Here is a 23,197-nt window from a genome sequence, read left to right as displayed (position 1 = left end):
ATGCTGAAAGACCCAGCCACGTCTCATCTTCAATGCCCTTGCTGATGGAAGGAGATTTTCACTCAAAATCCCTCGATACATGGCCCCATTCATTCTTTCCTTTACACAGATCAGTCGTCCTGGTCCCTTTGCATAAAAACAGCCCCAAATCATGTTTCCATCCCCATGCTTCACAGTAGGTATGGTGCAATTCAGCATTCTTTTTCCTCCAAACAAGAGAACCTGTGTTTCTACCAAAAAGTTCTATTTTGGTTTTATCTGACCATAACACATTCTCCCAGTCCTCTTCTGGATCCTCCAAATGCTCTCTAGCGAACCTCAGACGGGCCTTGACGTGTACTTTCTTCAGCAGGGGACACGTCTGGCAGTGCAGGATTTGAGTCCCTGACGGCGCATTGCGTTACTGATAGTAGCCTTTGTTACTGTGGTCCCAGCTCTCTGTAGGTCATTCACTAGGTCCCCCCGTGTGGTTCCGGGATTTTTGCTCCCCGTTCTTGTTATCATTTTGACGCCATGGGGTGAGGAGGGAGTTGAAAGTCAGTGTTGCCCAACGACAGCCCCAAAACATCACTGCTCTAGAGGAGATCTGCATGGAGGAATGGGCCAAAATACCAGCAACAGTGAGTGAAAAGCTCGTGAAAAGTTAGAGAAAACTTTTGGCCTCCGTTATTGCCAACAAAGGGGACATAACAAAATATTGAGATGAACTTTTGGTATGGACCAAATACTTACTTTCCACCATGATTTTCAAATAAATTCTTTAAAAATCAAACAATGTGATTTTCTGTTTTTTTTTTTTTTCCACATTCTGTCTCTCATGGTTGAGGTTTACCCATGTTGACAATTAAAGGCCTCACTAATATTTTCAAGTGGGAGAACTTGCACAATTTGTAGTTGACTAAATACTTATTTGCCCCACTGTATGACTGCATTTATTCGCATGCATTCTTATTACCTTATATTTTCATCTACAAGTAAATGTACCTTAAAGGCCCTTTGCTGTTAATGTTAAGTCAGTAGAATAGTCTAGGGACACACAGTCACAGGGAAACCGTAAATTAGCGATGTTTAGTGAATATTCAATACTTCTGCATGATTTACTTCCCTATAAGTGGGCCACGAACCCGGTTAAACATAACACAAGGGTAAGTACGCATTGTTTAGAGGAAGGGCGCTAGGGTCACAGAGGGCCACAGGTTGCGCTAGAGGCTGACCTAGGCGTCTAGGCCGGAGGTGCTGAAGAGGCCTTCTCGTCTGGACACTTGCTGCTCACGTCATCCCGACATCCCATCACCCCATGTTCTTAGTATGCTAATTTTCTTACAACTGGAGTATATAAGGAAAGTACCTGGCTGTAGAGATTTACTGATACTTCTGCTTTTCTGTTATTACACAGGGTAAGAGAACTAACAGCCAGATATCTGTAACTGTCGATTGTTTTATATCTGGAGTCAATATCCTCGGATCAAATTGCAACTTCAGGTCTATGACTCGTCTTTATTCAGATTGGCATTTAATTATTAGTGTACTCCTTCTCTGGGTAAACGAACACGACAAAAGCATTACTTATTTATCAAGTATTGACATAAGTAATACTGTTTGCCCTTTGGCTTTTTATACCTTAAATTTCTAACATTGGGGACAGCAAGGTGGCTGATTGCTATAATTCCGAGCAGTTCTTGAATGCAATGCAAATACCTCGCTCACCCACACATGATCAAGAATTTTCCTTGAGATGCACACGGAAGTCGAGGTGGCGGTCATCAGTGGCGGACTTGGCAATTTTGGGGCCTAAGGCGAACATATCTAGGGGCCCTCTTCATGGGTCAGGGGTTAAAAAGGTGATAAGGGTGTGGAGGAAATATGTTCTCGTACACTAGGGCTGTCCTAAACGACGAATTTTCTCCTGATTAGTCAGCCGACTGGTTTTACGATTAATCGACTAATCTAATAATTTTCTTTTTTTTTACTAATTTAGCAATGAAATTTTTGTTGACGCTTATTAATTCACAAAACTATTTTGGAACACTTAAATTCTTCATTAAAGTACAAATCATGTAAATAACAATAATTAATCACAAATAAACAATGAGGTTAAATGCTGATAGCATTTACTAGTGCAAAAGAATGGAAAGTAAACAGATTCAGAACACTGACTTTGCCTTTCCAACATTATTCAAAACAATTCTTAAAAAAAAAAATCTAGCAATATTATTATAGTATACTATATATAATAGTACTATTATAATTATAATAATTATTCATTGCCAATCATATTTGTCATGAAGGGTGTCATTTGAAAACTATTCCTAGTGTAGAATCTGTATTATGTAGTATTTACTCAACATATTATAATATTAATTCTGAAGTATGTGGTATTAACTCCATAAATCATTATTTATATGACGAAAATGATGTGCTTTTGCTGTTAACCAGCTGTTGAGTGTTATTGTATGACTGCTTGGAACTGTACTACATTGTTTCGCCACAGGGTGTGCTGTCATCTATTTTATTTTCGGTGTGAAGAAGAAGAAGAAAGTTAAAAGAGGCATTAGAGGCCTGTTCTCAACTTCTCCCTCACTGCAGTTTGGCTCTCATGGAGAGCACGTTCGCTTATGTGTTCGAAATAAATGATAGACGACGTGCAAAGTAACAAGTGAGCTGTCAAAACAGCGAGCTTAGTGGCGTGAAAACCGCGGGAGAGCTAAGTGAAGCTAACGAACAGCTAAGCGGAGCTCAGCGATGCTAAATGGCGCTAAATGGAGCTAAGCAAGAAAGCGACTGATACTCAGTCCGTCGTCGTGGAACAGTCCATTGTAGTGCGTGTGTGGGGGAGAGAGATAATATAAATGCAGCATTCAAATGGCTTTCTTTTTTGTTTTGTTATTTGTTTGTTTGGTATGCTGACATAATTATAGATGACGAATAGTTGGGGGTGCTGCTGGCTCCGGTGGTCCAAGCCGTTGCTCGTTGGGGCAAGGGCAGCTGGTTGGGGGCCCCGTACTGGTTGGGGGCCTAAGGCGATCGTCTACTTCGCCTGAATAGTAGATCCGCCTAAGGCGGTCATGGATAAGTTTTTTAAAAGGACAACTTTGAAATCCAAACTTAACCCTGGACAAGAATATGCTGACCAGATGAAGGCCCTAGTATGATTCATGGTTAAAAAAAAAAAAAAAATGAAGACAGAGAGTTCAATGATAAGGCAATACAGTGAAAGCTATGTTTCGTTTTCGTACTTTCACCAGGGATGAGAGGAAACCTGCTCCATTATGTTTCACGTTCCACCAAATGTCAAACTAAGTAAGTATAAATATTGAGAAATTACATTACAATTAAAGACCCTGTACAGAAAGTCATTTTGGAACATTTTTAGTTTGTGGTGTGCCGCAAAATTTTATCCAATGTAAAACTGGGCCGTGACTCAGAAAAGGTTGAAAAACTGCATTAAAGTGAAGACCACTGAGATATGTCCTTTCAACTAATTCAACTTTCTCAAAAGTTGAGGCACAAGTACTTTCTTTTTTTTCTTAACTCTGGTCAGTTGACTGATGTCGCTATGGCTCGAATGTAAATCGAGGACATTTTACAGCACAATTATGCAAGTGTCTGGTCGTTATCTGCTCATGTTGTTGCGAGGAAGTTTTAAATTGAGTGAGCATTATAGGTGTGACCTTTGGAATCTGAGGCTGCAAAACATGAATACGTCTATTCATCAGGAGTTTTCTTTCAGTCTGTAGATGAATGTTGCAACACACTCAAAAAAGAATGTTCAAGTTGATGATCCCTTTTCAGCAAGAGCAGCAACAATATTTGTTTTTAATCTTTTATTCACTTAAATCATCAAGTGTTTACACGAGAACATAACATTTATAATGTCCTTTGGTGGGATTGAAATACACTTTCTTAATACGTTATGTAAACTGTTATTCTCTGATGCCAGCACACTGCCAACCCGAAAGAAAATGACCCGTACAACTCAAAAAAAGATGGATGGAATAAAAAAGAAAAAGAGAAACGTCTGCATTTTGGGTGTCGTATACATTAAAGTTGCCTTTTCTTGTCACAGTTCAGCAAAGATACAAAAGGACTACATTACTTATTTTGCTTCTTCTGTTTAGAAGAGAACCTGCAAATACACTGATGATTTTCTATCCACTTGTAGAGTGGAAAACTATCCTCTGACCTGCATGAGAGAGCACGGAGGGTCTAATAGAAAGAATCAGAGAGAGAATTCTTACATATGTGCATCACCGACATTAGACAAAAGGAAAAAAAAATCCTTCAACCAACGAGGGTTTTACAGAGCAACATTCACAAAAGCAGGTCAGTGACAGCATGGCGAAGGGAAGGAAAAGGAGCATGAACTTGAAAGCGGAATTGAGCAAGGGCGTAGGTTTGCATAGGGATGGTAGGGAGCTTATTTGCATTATATAATGACTTCCGTTACATAGGTCATTTAGATTGTCTTGCCATACTGTATGTTGTTAGGTGTCGAAATCACGTAGGTTGAGTAACTCGTAACCCGGGGACTACCTGTACTTACATTACATTTTTGAATTGGGAGAAAATATTTTTCCGTTTACATGAGTACATTTTTTCTTAGATACTTGTGCATTTACTTGCCGTAATTTTCAGACTATAAGGTGCACCTGACTATAAGCCGCCACCCATCAAACGACAGGAAAATGGCATTTGTTCATAGATAAGCAGCACTGGACTATAAAGTGCAACTGTCCTCACTGTACTATGGGATATTTACACCAAAAGATATTAACCGGTAACACTTTATTTGACAGCGGCATCATAAGACTGTCATAAGACCAAATAAAACACCATGAAACTTTGAACCAATTGGCCCCAAAGCTTGATTGCTTCAAGAGGCTTTATTTGGCCATCACTGCTCCCTTTGGGAAGACAGTCAACCTATAGTGTATCACAAAAGTGAGTACACCCCTTGCATTTCTGCAGATATTTAAGTATATCTTTTCATGGAACAACACTGACAAAATGACACTTTGAAACAATGAAAAGTAGTCTGTTTGCAGCTTATATACAGCAATAGAGTTCATTTATTTCCCCCTCAAAATAACTCAAAATATACCCATTAATATCTAAACCCCTGGCAACAAAAGTGAGTACACCCCTTAGAAACTACGTACATCCTTAAATGTCCAAATTGAGTACTGCTTGTCATTTACCTTCCAAAAATGTCATGTGACTCATTACAGGAGTGCTGTCAGCATTGCTGCAGAGATTGAAAAGGTGGGGGGTCAGCCTGTTAGTGCTTGGACCATACGCAGCACTCTACATCAAATTGGTGTACATGGCTGTCACCCCAGGAGGAAGCCTCTTCTGAAGACGGTACACAAGAAAGCCCGCCTGTCTCATCAGACCATAGGACATGGTTCCAGTAATCCATGTGCTTTGTTGACATGTCTTCAGCAAACTGTTTGTAGGCTTAATGGCTATATTTTGAGTTATTTTGAGGAGAAAATTAACTCTATTATATAAGCTTAACACAGACTACTTTTCATTGTGTCAAAGTGTCATTTTGTCAGCGTTGTCCCATGAAAAGATATACTTAGGGGTGTACTCACTTTTGTGATACACTGTATGCTGCCAACTGCTCTCAACACTGTGTTGTCCACCATACCTCCTAGCATGCATTGCGGCGCTAAAGACAAACTTAATGTTCTGTGCTAAGTATTTCTTCAGTTACTGTCCGAATTGTTTCATTAAGGTATTTGGTAACACTTCATTTGACAGTGGTGCCATAAGACTGTCATAAGACAATCATAATTATGACTTGGCACACTCATTAGGATTAATGAATGCTTATAACAGATGTCATTTAGTGTCATGCGGGAAATTATCTCACTTTTGAATGGATGTAAAAGATCCTAACTGGACATAAATTGAGTTAGAGACATAATTTGCCAGATAACACTTAATGAAATATGTCATAAGCATTCAGTAATGCTCATGATAGTGTCATGTCATTATTTTGACGGTCTTATGATGCTGCTGTCAAGCAAAGTCTTACCTATTAACCCAAATAAATCAACTAATAAGCTGCACCTAATAGCCACAGGATTCAAAATGAGGGAAAAAAGTAGCGCCTTTTAAATCGAAAATTATATTTTTTTGCACTTGTATCCGTGCAGTGAGTACTTCTTTCTAGTAGTTTTTGAAAACAAACGTTTGAATCAAACGGTGTATCACCTGAACCAATACATATGAAAGTTAGTATAAGTCCATACAGATTTAATACGCATTGATCACTCATAGACTTCACTATCAGTTGACGGGTCAAGGGGCTCGGGGCCGATCCGTAGGGGGCCTATTTTAAAAAACTTGAAATATTTTCAAAAACCAAAGACACTAGCGACCTAAAACCAAAACAGGCACCTCCATTAGGCATATATGAGTCTCCACGAGCAGCGACATAAAAAAATTCAAAGTCGTTCCCTAATAAAATCCCGATTAATTATTTTTCCATACAAGTAAAACAAAACTTAAAATGGCTGTAAAATTCCCAAATTCTGAGCTAGATGCACACAAATCACCAAATGCAGAGATAATCACCTATATTTTTAGGATCAATAGCAATATTTAACATATCCGAAATAGCAACTTTTTTTTAAAATTAATTTTCCCCAACAAAAATTTTATTTCACTCAAAAAAAGCAAAATTTGTATTTGTCTCTATACAATCACAACTTATTCAGGTTGAATTCCGCTATTTTGTAGAGATACAAAATCCAACATGGCGGCCGTCACAAAACAAAGAGCTTTTTAAGTTGAAAATTCTTGCAAATAAGTGCTTAAATCACCGAATTTCTACAGATATGAACGTAACATAAAGTTATTTTTTTCCATTCATTTCATCATCAACAAAAGCAAATTTAGCATTTTTCTATACACAGTCGCAACTTATTTAAGTTAAATTCTGCTATTGTGTAGAGATACAAAATCCAACATTGAGGCCGTCACAAAAGAAAGAGCTTTTTAAGTAAAAAATTCTGATGAATTAATGCCTAAATCGCAAAATTTCTCTAGATATGAACGTAAAACAGTCTAGATTGTTGGGTAAAAGCAAAAAATGGGCAGTTACCATTCATTTTACGTAAATATTTCAAGCAAAAGTTACAATCCATTATGGCGGCCGTCACTAAAAAAAAAGCTTTCTAAGTTAAAAATTCTTGCAATTAAATGCTTAAATCGCGGAATTTCTACAGATATAAACGCAAAACATCCGAGATTATTGGTTAAAAGCAAAAAACGGACAGTTATCATACATTTTACGTAACTTTTTAAAGCATAAGTTACGGTATTGTGTAATGCAACATGGCGGCCGCCACGAAACAAAGAGCTTTTTAAGTTGAAAATTCTTGAAAATAAGTGCTTAAATCTCCGAATTTCTACAGATATGAACATAAAACGGTCTAGATTCTTGGTTAAAAGTTAAAAACGGGCAGTTACCATTCATTTTACGTAAAAATTTAAAGCAAAAGTTACAATCCATTATGGCACCCATCACATAAAAACAAAAAGAACTTTCTAAGTTAAACATTCTTGCAAATAAATGCTTAAATCGCGGTATTTCTACAGATATAACGTAAAACAGCCTAGATTATTGGCGAAAAGCAAAAAACAGACAGTTATCATACATTTTACGTAACTATTTCAAACATAAGTTACAGTAGGCCTATTGTGTAATGCAACATGGTGGCCGCCATGAAAAAAAGTTTTCTAAATTGAACATTTTTTGCAAAAAAAAAAAGCTTATGTCGCGGAATTTCTACAGCTACAAACGTAAAACAGCCTAGATTATTGGTTAAAAGCACAAAACGGACAGTTATCGTTCATTTTACGTAAATTTTTCAAGCAAAAGTTGAAATCCAACATGGCGGCCGTCACAAAAAAAAACTTTTCAAGATGAAAATTCTTGCAAATAAATTCTTAAATCGCCAAATTTCTACGGATATGAACGTAAAACTGTCTAGATTCTTGGTTAAAAGCAAAAAACGGACAGTTATCGTTAATTTTACGTATATATTTCAAGTTTAAGTTACGGTATTGTGTAATCCAACACTTAAATCCGGCGTTAGAACACAGTTTGAGTTGATCACAGTGAAAGCCAACTCAACTTCTGCCTGGGTCCGGCCCCCCTATGGAAAAGCGTTGCACAATGTCTTTTGGAGCTGTCTTGTCAACTGATGGTCTATAGATCATTTAGCCTATTAATTAATTACATTTATATTTGTGTGAAGCATAGCCCTGACACCTGTTCACCTAATCTGTTTGGTCTTATTAACGTCCCGTCCCCAGCAAAATGTGTACATGCAGGTTATGCTGTTATATCGTCCCTACCAATGTTGAGACCAAACCTACGCCCTTGGGATTGAGAGAAAGTTTGTGTGCCGCAAAGAAGCAATCCGCACACATTTCCTTTCCTTCCTCGATGCGTCGGCAAACAACTTGCTCACCGTTTGCGCTCTCCGTGAACATAACGTTGAAGAGGCCGAGGGAAATATTTCTTTGATTTGCCTTCCTCAACAGTCCAGCTTACATTAAACTTACAGGAGCGTCCCAAAGGGATCATGGCAGCTGCAGTCAGCTCGTGCGAGTCAATTGGTTGCAGCCGTTGTTGCCGTGGCAATAACAGAGGAAGTCATCTTCAGTTATCCGTTCCAACCGAGGGGAGCTTAAGCACCTGTATGGCCTAGAGGAGAGATGAGCGGGAGGACTTGGGTGGAGTTTATTGTCCATTGCACTCTTTTATGTTAAATTTTAATATTATTTTGCATTTTTACAAGTATACATTTGAATTTTTTTTTATATATTCTTTGATATTGAATGAAAAAAAAGATTGTTTAATTTTTACTCATTTGTCTGGCACATTCCTTTTCACATCAGTGTCCGCTGAGGCTGCTCAAAGAAGAAGCTGGTACAGTACAGTCCACAAAGCTCATGATTGTTCTGCTTGAATGGTTGTTGATTATTCGAAAGAGGAATGGGTCAGTGGGGTGAAGGCTGTGTGTGCGCAGGGATTTAATCGCTCCCACCAGGTCTCTTTAAAGAAGGGACGAGCCCAGAAGTAACAGAAGCAGCAGCCAGGAGGAGGAAGGAGGCCTCAAGGGAGCGCGGCCCGAACTGGCTCCTCGACAACCTCCCAGCTCCGATTCGCAGCGCGGCTTCTCACACAGCAGGCCCGTGTAGGCTGCGGGGCAGTTGCAGCGGACGTTGCTGATGCACACGCCCCCGTTTTGGCAGCGCATGAGCTCGTTGTCGCACACCCGAGCTGTCATGAAGGCAATGTAAAAGAGAGACAAGAGTGAGTTTATTAGAACATTTTTTATGGCACATTACTTAAGGGCCACTGTGAGGAATAAAGAACTTATTAAAATGTGCCCCAGCATCAAAAAGCATCAAGTTACATTGATTTAGTGTAATTGAATCACTCAGCTCCCCATTGGGAGCATATGACACTTGCATGATGATGAAGAGAATTTTGACAGAAGCACATTTAGGTCTTCCATAGCTTTCAGTGTTGTTTTTGGCAGACCTTTTAATTTTTGTTTTAGTCTTAGTCTTTTGGGCAATAATACTTATTACCGTATTTTTCGGACTATAAGTCGCAGTTTTTTTCATAGTTTGGCTAGGGGTGCGACTTATAGTCTGGAGCGACTTTAGCGTGAAATTATTAACACATTATTATGTCATTTCACATGTTTTTTTGGTATTTTGGAGCGACACTGATGGTTTGTTAAACTTGTTAGCATGTTCTTTATGCTATAGTTTTCTGAATAACTCACGTTCACATTTCGTTGTTCATGCATCATGTAACATGATCACACTGTACACTTATTCAGCATGTTGTTCTCTATTGTATTTTTATTTTAAATTCCCTTTCAAGATGACATAACAGTTCTATGTGTTGGATTTTATTAAGTAAATTTCCCTCCAAAATGCGACTTATACTCCGGTGTGACTTATATATGTTTTTTTCTTCTTAGTTGGGCATTTAATGGCTGGTGCGACTTATAGTCCGAAAAATACGGCAGTATTAGTGATATTTTAGTCATTTCAAAATGTATTTGTCTTTGTCCAGTTTTTGTTGACAAAAAAATCAAGACAATTTTCGTCTAGTTTTACTAGTAGTCAACGTTAACTAAAAATGTTTTCGTTGATAAAATAAAAAAAATAAATAAATAAAGGTTTCCAACTATTTTGAATGAACATTGGCACATGAGCACATATTGTAGCATCTACAAGGACAGCCCCATCTTGGTGATAATACACACTCGGCAGGAAATCAGTATATTATTTTCAATTAATTATACAACCTGGACGCCACGAACTGTATGTAAATAAAGTTGTCCGACAGTTTAAGACGACGCTTGCCATTATGATTAGCCTAATGCTAACGTGAGCGTAGCATAGCGTTGAACGTGAATGCTATGCTTACGCTACAAGTTATATTTAGCATGTAATGATAACCCAGCATAAACTGCTGGCCAAAAGTATTGGCACCCCGGCAATTATGTCAGATAATGCTCAATTTCTCCCAGAAAATGATTGCAATTACAAATGAGTTGGTAGTAATACCTTCATTTATTTTGCTTGCAGTGAAAAAACACAAAACAGAATGGGAACAAAAATTAAATCATTAACATTTTACACAAAACTCCAAAATAGGCCGGACAAAAGTATTGGAACCCTTTGAAAAATCATGTGATGCTTCTCTAATTTGTGTAATTAACAGCACCTGCTACTTACCTGTGGCACATAACAGGTGGTGGCAATAACTAAATCACACTTGCAGCCTGTTAAAATGGATTAAAGTTGACTCAACCTCTGTCTTGTGTCCTTGTGTGTAGCATATTTAGCATGGAGACAAGAAAGAATACTAAATAACTGTCTGAGGACTTGAGAAGCAAAATCGTGAGGAAGCGTGGGCAACCTAAAGGATACGATCTCCAAAGACCTGAATGTGCCTGGGTCTACAGTGTGCAATGTCATCAATGAGTGTAAAGGCCATAGCACTGTGGCTAATCTCCCTAGATGTGGACGGAAGAGAAAAATTCACGAGAAATTTCAACGAAAGATTGTGCGGATGGTGAATAAAGAACCTCGATTAACATCCAAACAAGTTCAAGCTGTCCTGCAGTCTGAGGGTACAACGGTGTCAATCCGTACTATCCGTCGGCGTCTGAATATAAATGGTATGGTAGGATACCCAGGAAGACCTCACTTCTGACCCAGAGTCATAAAAAAGCCAGGCTGGAATTTGCCAAAACTTACATGAGAAAGCCAAAAACATTTTGGAAGAATGTTCTCTGGTCAGATGAGACAAAAGTAGAGTTTTTGGGGAAAATGCATCAATATAGAGTTTACAGAGGGAAAATGGTTTGTTTTGAAAGTGTTGGCATTTAGTTTTACTGATTTGGGTGGATACACAGCCCTCTAGTGGCAACAGTGAATATGACATAACTCATTTCACATGGCTGAATCCAGCTGCTCCCTGTTAAAACCAACATAAGCAAAGTTTTTGTTTGAGTTTTTTTTTTTTTTTGCGTTCGTAATTTAGTTATAGGTATATTTAGCAGTTTTTGTGGGAATACACTATCTATTTGAACCATTTGTTATGAGCATTGAAAAAAAAAAAAAAATGTTGGCATTTTATAGCATTTAGGCTAGCGGACTTTTGCTATGTAAATTAGCCAATTGTTTTTTTTGTTGAACTTAGATCCTCATTTATTTCTTTTTTATACCGTTTGAGGCTCAGCTCAGGTATTTTAATTTTTTATGTATCTAATCCGATTATTCAATTATTCGATCTATTTATTTCATCAATTAATTGATTAACTAAAATAATCGATAGCTGCAGCCCTATTTTTATGTGTAGTTAGCCTGTAATGTAGCAGTGTCTGGTTTTGTCCCCCCGTGTCCTCTCCAGGCTTGCTTGTTTTGAAACACACACGGTAAGATTTGTTTTCTTATCTTAGCAAGGGAAGATGCAATGTTGCTTTAGCCTTTAAAGGTCTGTGCTGAGTGATCACCACACTAATGCTAATGCTAACGACGGGTATCATCTTAAACTCTCAGACGCCACAATATGTGTTCGTCTGTCAATGTTCATTCGAAATTGTTGGAAACCTTTATTTATATATTTATTTTTTGGATTAAAACTTTTGACTTTTACAGACAAAAACATTTTGAGTAAACACTGACTCAAAGTACACGAAATTAGATGAAGATAAACACATTTTGAAATGACTAAAGTATGACGAAGATATAAGTATTATTGTCCAAAAGACTAAGACTAATCGAAAATTTAACGGTCTGCTAAAAACAACACTGCTTCCTGTTGATTTTAGGGCCTTTCTGGGTCACTCCCTGTTGTTTTGTGTACTAGAATAGGAAGTGACTTGGGAATCTCCCAAATTAAAAGGCAGTGACTCAAACTCAGCAGGAAGTCACTTGTAAATGCCCTAAAATGAATAGATAAGTGACCTGTAAATGCCCTGAAAATCGGAAAGATTGGCTAAGAATGCTCTGGTTTCAAATTATCGTTCATTCGTCCCTCCCGTTGGGCGTCTGGCGCCGTCAATGGCAGCCATTGAGTTAACATAAGCAGTATTCTCATGTAAGATTTTGGTAGCAACTTGTAGGTTCCTTTTTTAAAGAGAGACACCTTTTAAAAACGATATATCAATTCTTGGTAGGAGCATATCGATAACCTTTTAGAATAAAGGATCCCGATATATCACCATTTTGATATTTTGTCGTACGGATGAATGGCATATTATATGACACATATTGTATGTTAAATGATAGTACTAAACTCAATCTTTCATGCTTCTAATGAGTAAGACACAAGTCAACAATAACAGTACCCATAATAAGATGGATTATTTCACAACCAAATATATATATAACTTGCAAATTAAATGCCAACTGACATGAGTAACATTTCAAAATGTCAATATTTGTCATTTGGATGCTACTTTGAAATAAGGATACCCTTTTAATCACCGTATTTTTGGAATATAAGCCGCATCAGGCAAAAAATAATGAGCAGGGGCGGACTGGGGGGGCGGAGAGGCCCGGGAGTCATTGAAAGACCGTCCCACTTCATGGATGGTGTTGGAAGCCAACTAGGCATCAACTCAAAGAGGTCCATTACTAATATTCACTAAACCTGCCAGAACTTATTCAGAACTGTGGATTTACAGTTACACAAAAATTAAAACTGTAAACTGTAACCTGTAACCAGATAAAAATCCACATTTAGGACATTTAATTCAAATTTGCAATATATTTGTAATGTAAAAATGCATAGTTTTGAGTATGGGAGTAGTCAGAGAGGTCTACTACCAATATTCACCAACATTGGCCGGAACTTATTCAGAATTGTGGATTTACACTACCACAAAAATGAGGACTGTGACCTGATCAAAGTATACATGTAGGACTTTTAATTCATTCATTTTCCATTCATTCATTTTCCATGCCGCTTATTCATTTTTCTAAATATTGCTAAAGCAAAAAATGTATAGTTTTGAGTATGGGAGTAGTCAGAGAGATCCACTACTAATATTCACAAACCTTGGCCTGAACCTACTCAGAACTGTGGATTTACAGTTTCACAAAAATTAGAACTGTAACCTGTAACAAGATAAAAGTCCACATTTAGGACATTTAATTCAAATTTGCAATACATTTGTACTGTAAAAATGTATAGTTTTGAGGATGGGAGTAGTCAGAGATGTCGAGTACCAATATTCACTAACCTTGGCCAGAACCTATTCAGAACTGTGGATTTACAGTTTCACAAAAATGAGAACTGTAACCAGATAAAAGTCCACATTTAGGACATTTAATTCAAAATTGTACTGTAAAAATGCAGTTTTTAGTCTGGGAGTAGTCAGAGTGATCTACTACTAATATTCACCGTCCTTGTCCTAAATATATTCAGAATTGTGGATCTACAGTACCACAAAAATGAGAAACATAACCTGATCAAAGTATACATTTAGGACTTTGAATTCATTTTTCTAAATATTGGTACAGTAAAAATATACAGGTTTGAGTATGAGAGTAGTCAGAGAGGTCTACTCCTAAAATTCACCAACCTTGGCCAGATGCTATTCAGAACTGTGGATTTACAATTGCACAAAAATTAGAACTGTAAACTGTAACCCGTAACCATATAAAAGTTCACATTTAGGACATTTAATTCACATTTGCATTGGATTTATTCTGTAAAAATGCATAGTTTTGAGGATGAGAGTAGTCAGAGAGGTCCAATACTAATATTCACTAACTTTGGCCAGAACTTATTCAGAACTGTGGATTTACAGTACCACAAAAATGAAAACTGTAACCAGATAAAAGTCCACGTTTAGGACATTTAATCAAAATTTGCAATATATTTGTACTGTAAAAATGCATAGTTTTGAGTATGGAAGTAGTCAGAGAGGTCTACTGCTGTTATTCACCAACCTTTGCCAGAACATATTCAGAATTATGGATTTAGAGTACCACAAAAATGAGAACTGTAACCTAATTAAAGTTTACATCCAGGACTTTTATTCCTTTTTCAAAATATTGCTACACCAAAAATGCATATTTTTGAGTATGGGAGTAGTCAAAGAGGTCTACAACTAATATTCACCATCCTTGTCCAGAATTTATTCAAAATTGTGGATTTACTGTACCACATAAATTAGAACTGTAACCCAATTAAAGTATACAGTACATGCAGGACTTTTATTCCTTTTCCCAACTATTGTTACTGTAAAACTGCATAGTTTTGAGTCTGGGCATAGTCAGAGAGGTCCATAATTAATATTCATCAACCTTAGCCAGTACCTATTCAGATTTGTGGATTCACAGTGTCACAAAATTGTAACCTATATCTACCAAAACAACCCATTGGTCAGGGGAATCGCATAATATTGTACTGACGTGACAGTGCACGTAACGCACGTGTAGATGGAGCGGTTTTAAAATCAGGCGACTTTATTTCATTTTTAACTGATGACAATGGTGGTGTCATATATTTTAGAGTCTTGAGAGGGTTTTTAAGAGTTGGGAACAGTGCGAGCACACGAAGTCAACTGCCTGCATTTACCATAATACTTGGATTACGCGGGTGCGCTAATTTTAGGGTCCGCTCTTTTGACCATGGGTATCCCCGTATGCCAGTCCGCCCTTGATGATTAGGGGAAAAATGTCACATTGGAGAATGAGAATAAGAATAAAATAGAGAATAAGATAGTTCAATAAGGAATAAATGTGTACAATACATTAGAGAAGAACAGTAACGAGATAATAAATCATTATTTAGGGTACCCTCATTTTCAAGTAACTCCATCATTGGATCAATAATGAAAACCCTTCTTTTAGTTCTATTGTAAGCATTTCAAAACATTTTTCGCAATACTTCAGAACAACAATTTCTACTTGTACACATTGTTAATACTATTTCTGTGTAACAAAGCTGAATCCACAGTTTTTACAAAGCCTGTGAGGCTCTCCTTCTACCCCCAAACAGCAGCGACTTTAGACAAAGTGAACATCAGGTGAAAATTGGTGTATATTTAGAGCTGGGACACCGAGGCCACTACATTCCCGCCGGAGGCAAGCTGTCAAGCAAGCTGCAAGAAAGCAACAAAGCAAGGCTGCGCAAACTAATAAACCAACAGAGACAAATAAACAATGATAAACACAGGAGACACTTCTACCCAATCCCCTCCTTTTTCCGTGAGTGGAAAACAATATGGTAAGCAATCTATGAACTCGATGGGACATAAATATCTCGACAACAAATATCGGAGCTCTCAGCTGGATGCATGCGGTCTCTCAGGAGGAGTCAAATTGGGCTTTGATGGGAGGCATGCTAAGAAATATTGACTTCTATTTGGACCACGTCTTGTTTGTGGCTGAGTTTTGCTTCAGGTCTCAGTTGGCCACTCACCAAAAAAAGGCGACAAAAACATTCCTTTCCCTCATAATATCACTTTCAAGACCAGTATAACAGTTTTGGAGAATCAAAAGTAAGTGTCATTAAATTGACAAAGTGATTCTTTCTTAATCTCCACATGCCTGATAACAGAACATCCTAAGTGTGTTACAAAGATACAGATAATAGGAACTAATTAGAGCATTCCACTACGTTCTGATCAATATCAGCAAAGCCCAGAGTCTTGGATATCTCTAAAAGATTACGTTATTAAGTATTATGAAGTATTCTGTGGTACAAATACCGCCTGATGGGAGGGCTCAGGGAGGTGAGAACACTGACTATCAGTGTTGTTTTCGTCAAGAATGACGAAATCGAAAATATTTCGTTTGTGAACAATTTTTTCATGCCGATGATGTCACGATGATAAGCTAAAATCGTGGCTTCGGACACTAGAACATAATGAGACAAATGCCAGTTTTCGTCTGATGAGACAAAAATGCGACATACTTTTTGTCACACGTTCACAATGCGTGACATTTTCATATAGTACGTGGAGTACATCAGCTTGCATCTTCGCAGGGTTTGGGTCATATCACTCATGTGAGATGTGCTGCGCCTCTCCCTCACTTTCCTCCACCGGAGTTTAGGTTGCGTATAGAGCTAGGCTGCGCTCTATCTTGCTTGTTTGGAAACATGGTAAGATTTCTTTTCATATCTTGGCAAGAGAGAATATGCAAAGTTGCTTTAGCCTTCAAAGGTCTGTGCTGAGTGATCATCACAGGCTAAATGTAACTCCTAGCATTAGCTTAGGGTTCATGTTAGCATTAGTTTCAGAATGGTGAGCGTCCTCTTAAAACTATGGCCAGTCTAAAGCAGAGTCACTTGGCTTTCTGGTCAGTAAGTCTAGAGGAGAGCTAATTGGTGAAATGGCATTTTTAATAGCCTTAAGGCCGAGTTCTGCTTCGGCGACAGACCTGCACCGTCAATTATGACCCGATTTACGACCCTGCGCCGTAGCCTCTCTGGGTCCTTCTTGTTTTTTTCTGACTTCGCGTCGCGTCAACGTGTGTGACGTGGTGGAAATGGATTATGATTGGTCCACTTAGACTGTTGTTTCTGGTTCAGCGCGAAATCACCGCCATTCTCAAAAACTATTTTTCTACACACAAAAATGGACCAAGCCAACGAGAGTATCAATGAAGAGCAAGCACGACAACTTCTACAATGTCTCGTCAAGACATTATGAAGATTGCCAAATGGCAAGCAATTCGTGGGAGGAGATTGCTGAAAATATGGGGCTGTAGGTCAGCCAGCGATTGAATAAAAAAATTGAAGAATCCCTGAGACAAGTACAGTATGTGTGTGTTCGGAATCGAATGGACACTCAAAGCGGCGACCCAGTCAGCCAAAAACTGCCAGCTTTTTATCACTTTATGTCGTATTTTTGGTCAGTGCACTTCATCATTTATTGTGTACATATGTTTGCTGTGAGTCTGTGACTTATTTACGTGTCACACTTCAACTATATGAAGAATAAAGCACAGGTTTGGTGTGAAAAGAGTTGTTTTGATGTTTAATTTTCAACAACAGACAGTTCACACACAGTAATACATTATCACTGATTGAGAGTGCCTCGGTGATTTTATGATAACATTAACATCAAGGCTTCCAACGCAGTTTGGGAATTTCCATAGAAGCCAGAAATCTGCTATGGCTTCCCACTGGCTGTTTGTAGGACACGGCAAACAAATCGGGCTGGAGGGCTTTGCAGACCTTGGACAAAATGCTGGACGCAGTGGTCGACGCCAGTTTGAAGCTAGCCGCTACAGCTAACTGGTTTCCACCCGAGGCTAGAACTCTCTATGCAGCATCAAAAGTTGGACAGACCGCCTCAAAACTGTCTTCTGCGTCGCCTGGAGGCCTCAACATTTGTATGATCAACATTTATTCAATGTTGATGAGCTGAAGATCCATATTCAACAGTTCCATCTTGCATTTTTTTTTTTCTCAGTTAAACTAGACAAGAGGAAGTCAACAAGCATGTCCCAAAACCGTACAAACATAACGCCACCCCTCTCTAGTGGCCTGGCGGTGAATTACAGAGCAACGCGTCACCTGGACGGAGAACCATCGAATGTCAAATGACGCAGTAGTTGCTGCGCCGTCACCGCAACGCGGGAGCATAACTCAGGCTTTATTCAGCTGTTTTGTTTGGTAAATGAGCAATTACTGGGAAATACTGATTGCTTGAAACTTCTGGATAGACTCTAAGGGCTTTTTCACACTAGCACTCTTTGGTCCTTTTTAAACGGATGAGAGTTCTTTTTCTCTGATAGTCTGCTTTGTTTTGTAAATTTAAACGCGCAGCCGAACTGTAGTTCAGACCAAACAAATTAATTCTGGTCCGCTAAAAAATCGTGGGTCTCGGTCCGCTTTAAGCGCACCCTGTTTCGCTTGTGAATGCAACCAGATCAGTGTCCGCTTTTGCTAGTTTATGTGCAGCCTTACAGCGTAGAGCTGTGGTGCTCCAGGCTGTGACTGTACATGCAGGCATAGACTTCATAATGATATTGACAGGACACATTCCCCAGACACTGCGCCACGACTTCAAGTAGGGGGCCTTCCCACACTCCGCTTTAGTTGGTTGAAGTCGGTCGCAGTTATTCTCAAACACATGCAGCGATCCAACACCAGATTTAGGTTGAAAAAGTATGAAAGCTGTACCACATATAAACAGGAAGGATTTTCTCAGGAGTGATTTGTTTGAGGATTCAAGGTAATTATTATATTTTTCTTACCATGCATGCATTTTGAAACGTTGTGAAAAAAATCCATGTGAGAAATTTACTGCTACGGCATTTGCGTCATAATTCGCAACATTCACGTAAAATAAATGCTAACTGCCCGGTTTTTTGCTTTTAACCAAGAATCGAGACTGTTGTACGTTCATATCCATAAAGAATTCTAGGATTTAAGCATTTATCCACAATAATTTTCAATGTAAAAAGCTCTTTTTGGTGATAAGGTGGCGCCAAAGTAGCTTAAAGACTGGTAGCACATTCGACATATTTACGTAAAATAAATGCTAACTGCCCGTTTTTTTTTTGTTGCTTTTAACCAAGAATCGAGACTGTTTTACGTCCATATCTATAAGGAAATGTTGGATTTAAGCATTTAATCACAAGAATTTTAAACGTAAAAACCTCTTTGTGGTGATAAGGCGGTGCGACAGTGGCTCAAAGTCTAGCAGCGCATTCGACATATTAACGTAAACTAAATGCTAACTGCTCGTTTTCTTTCTTTCAACCAAGAATCGATACTTTTTACGTCCGTATTTATAAAGAATTCAGGGATTTAAGCATTTATTCACAAGAATTTTCAACGGAAAAAGCTCTTTGTGTTTTCACTTGGTCAGCTTTGACGGAGATAGGCCCCCTATTAATCAGCCCCGCGCCCCATGTCCCTTCAATATATTATGAAATCTATGATGCAGGGCATCTTTGGAAGCAGAAGTACAGTGTGCAAGATATTCGAGATTGTTTATTTGATTTGTGGAACTAGTTCGTGACATCACGTTTGACGACGTACTGTATTAGTATAGACGGAAGCCACGGTGTGAGCCGGGAGTTGGCGCGAAGGCAGGAAGGAGGACGCATAGAGCAAGAATAGTTTTTGACGTCTCTTTCTCTCACTCTTCCTATTTGGATTAACGTCACTCTATTTCTCTAGCTATCTCTCAGTTTCTGATTTGTTTGTTTTTGGATGACAAGCCGTGGATTACTTTTTGTTGGATCAAAAGAATGAACTGAGAACGAGCAGGGTGAGACTTTTCTTGGCCGCTGTCCAGCGGTGCGCGAGGTGGACGGAGCCAGGAGATCGCCGGAACTTGGCTTTACGTTTGGAAGCTACAAACATCTTTATTTTTGGACAAAAATGTTCAAATTTTACAGACGAAAATAATATGAGTAACTGTCGACTAAAACTAGATGAACACATTTTGAAATGATTTAAATATGACGAAGACAAATAAGTATTTTTGACTAGAAGTAAAAACAAAAAAATAAAAAGGCTGCCAAAAACAACATTGCTGATTATAATGCCTATCCTTAGCTGATTAATTAATTGCAGACTTTAAATTAAAATGTAACTGTAGTCTCTTTCGATAAGCTAACAGTTAGCCTAGCTTCTTTGATTTCTTCCCTTAACCTTCTTTTGTTCCCAGTCACCCTTGATGCCTTGCAGCGTCGTGTCGTCTCATGACAGAAAGGAAGCAATTGCCATTTTTTATCCTGTTGTGTGGGGCTTTCAAGTTCCCAAGATAGGTAAAGATGGTAAAAATAGTTCTATGTGTACCCCTCTTTGGTGTCAACTAAAATTTTCGAGGAAGAAAAGGAAAGGCACTGAAGTGCATTCATTAAAAGGGAGTTTTTCTCGAATATTGCAGAGATACGATCAGGACACAGGAGAGATGTCTTTAATTAGACCGTGACCTTTTATCTTGTCCCTGTTGCTCCTAGTAAAAGTCTCTCCCTTCCGAGAATATTCACAGCAGCTTCGATTCCTGCTGAGCAACATTAGAAAAAACTGACCTGACAAGATCGAATTCAATGACAATGGAACATTTTTCATATTATATCAACAGGTTTGTCACTGAAAACTGTATTTAAAGAGAGAAACAAAGCCAAAATCAAGATACTGTATGTATGAATTAAACAAAGATTGCAAAACCAATTAAAATACATTTTACTTGTCTGGTGACACTGTTGCATCTTTGCAAAATAAATATGAAAAGGCACGTTTTGTGGCCAAATTGACCGCATGTGTGTACGGCGTACTTCGAGGTTCCAGCGCCCGCCCCAACCTTTGTGTTTATTGCACTGTGCAACTCATTTGTGTGTTGTTGATTATTGTGCAGTCAATTTGCATTGTTTTACATTGGCACTAATACACTGTTAACCCTAACCTGAAATTCAGAATTTTTGACATTAGGCTTAATTTTCGAGTTAGCGGGGTTTAATTAGTCGGTAGAGTTGTTTTCAACAAATTCCATGCAGTTTGTCAGTTATTTGTTATTTTTAGGGCTCTGGAGTGGCTAAGCTAACGTGAGTCAATGGTGGTTGAAATCAACTCCATTGACTAATTAAACCTCCGCTAACTCGAAGATTAAGCCTTATGTGGAAAATTCTGATCTTCCCCTTTAAATTCATTTATTGGAAAGTCAGTTAGAGGCAATGACATTTTTCTGTTGTCATTCTTATGTTGAGGTGGCAAAGGGAGAAACATTTGTAAAAAGTAACTGATAAATTACTTTTAAAGTAACTAAGTGACTTTGATAATAAAGTAATCAGTATAGTCACTAGATGACTTTTTTGAGTGGCAGAAGGTGGAAAGGCACTTTACAAGTGTAACTCCATTCACCAACTGCCACATTAAACCCTGATTTATTACATTAATTTATTATTATCTGTATTATTATTATTCCGATTTGTATTTATAATTTATTTGTTTTGCTATGATTAATTGATATCAGTAATTTTAACTACAGTAACTATTAAGGCTTTAGCATAGGTTTTTATAATGTATTCTCATAGGAAAATCCTGCTAGATATATGACCATTTTGCCTTACAAATCAGGTCCTGGAAAAAATTAAATTCATATGTAGGGTTACCGCTACTTTTTTCCCTCATTTTGAATCCTGCGGCAATTAGGTGCAGCTTATTTGTTTATTTATTTGTGTTAATAGGCAAGACTTTATTTGACAGCAGCATCATAAGACCGTCATAATAATGACATGACACTATCATGAGCATTACTGAATGCTTATGACATATGTCATTAAGTGTCATCTGGCAAATTATGTCACTAACTCAATTTATGTCCAGTTAGGATCTTTTACATCCATTGAAAAGTGAGATAATTTCCTGCATGACACTAAATGACATCTGTTATAAGCATTCATTAATCCTAATGACAGTGTCATGTCATAATTATGATGGTCTTATGGCACCACTGTCAAATAAAGTGTTACCAAATACCTTAATGAAACAGCTTGGACAGTAACTGTAGAAATAATTAGCACAGAACATTAATTTTGTCTATAGCACCACAATGCATGCTAGGAGGCATGTTGGACAACAACGGTGTTGACAGCAGTTGGCAGCTTACATTGTATCACAAAAGTGAGTACACCCTCTAAGTATATCTTTTCATGGGACAACACTTATAAAATGACACTTTGACAAAATGAAATGTAGTCTGTGTGCAGCTTATATAATAGAGTTAATTCATTTTCCTCTCAAAATAACTCAAAATATAGCCATTAATATCTAAACCCCTGGCAACAAAAGTGAGTACACCCCTATGAAAGAACGTACATCCCTAAATGTCCAAATTGAGTACTGATTGTAATTTTCCCTCCAAAGTGTCATGTGACTCGTTACAGGAGTGCTGTCAGCATTGCTGCATCAAATTTGATGGGGATTTTATGCAGCAATGTGAGAAATTCCAAAACATTTTTCATACCACTGTATGTGTATTACAGCGTTACAAATTGTCAAAATTGAATGAAGCAAAAAGCTTCAAAACGCGCAATTGCCTCGTTGGCCGTCTGTCAAGCTGAACAACTTTACGTTCAGTGAGGATAGAACACATCATATTAATAAAGTAAAGTAAAAGATAAGATACTGTGAGGTACAACAAGGTACTGTTTATTCGACTAAAAAAAAAAGACTGGAGAGAAAATAGCGGACAAGACTCAGGTGTCGTAAAGTCGAAATCTTGTAAGTCAGGTATGTCGTAACCTGGGGACTACCTGTACTTTCTTATATTTTAAAATAGGCCATTCATTGAAGGTGCGCCTTATACTCTGATGCACCTTAGAGTTCGGAAAATATGGTAGTTTTATAGTTTTTTAAGACGCATGGCTATTTTATCAATGTTTACAGGGTCCAAAATTCTATCAATCAACTTTATTTGTATAGCACATTTAAAAAATCTGCCAAGGAGACCAAAGTGCTTTACATACCATAAAACAGCAAAATAAGTTAACTTTCAAAGATTAAATTGCATCACTATTTTTGATAACTGATGCAATACTCGTCTTAATTAAGTAATCTAAATGTGATGATTAATGTCAAATGGCCAGTTTCAATAATTACTGGGTTTTGCGGAAAGCTTTTGTTTTAGACCCATTTTAGGACTTTATCTCCTATCAATCCCAT

The 23,197-nt window shown here is 38.0% G+C and overlaps 1 protein-coding gene across 6 annotated transcripts in view; it reads right to left on the bottom strand.

Moving 5' to 3' along the window:
* Window positions 1-3,880: 3,880 nt before the first annotated feature.
* Window positions 3,881-23,197, bottom strand: part of ntng1a (netrin g1a) — a 343,888-nt gene continuing 324,571 nt past the window's right edge. For all 6 annotated transcript variants that reach the window (XM_057823739.1, XM_057823738.1, XM_057823740.1 and 3 more), the window contains one exon: window positions 3,881-9,304. In XM_057823739.1, coding sequence (XP_057679722.1) covers window positions 9,078-9,304 — 227 coding nt within the window. In that variant the 3' untranslated portion in view covers window positions 3,881-9,077. The remainder of the gene's footprint in view (window positions 9,305-23,197) is intronic.

Source organism: Corythoichthys intestinalis, chromosome 20 (genome assembly GCF_030265065.1).
Source record: "Corythoichthys intestinalis isolate RoL2023-P3 chromosome 20, ASM3026506v1, whole genome shotgun sequence".
NCBI lineage: Eukaryota > Metazoa > Chordata > Actinopteri > Syngnathiformes > Syngnathidae > Corythoichthys > Corythoichthys intestinalis.
Note: the sequence above shows the minus strand (reverse complement) of the source record. Positions and strands in the feature narration are given on the sequence as shown.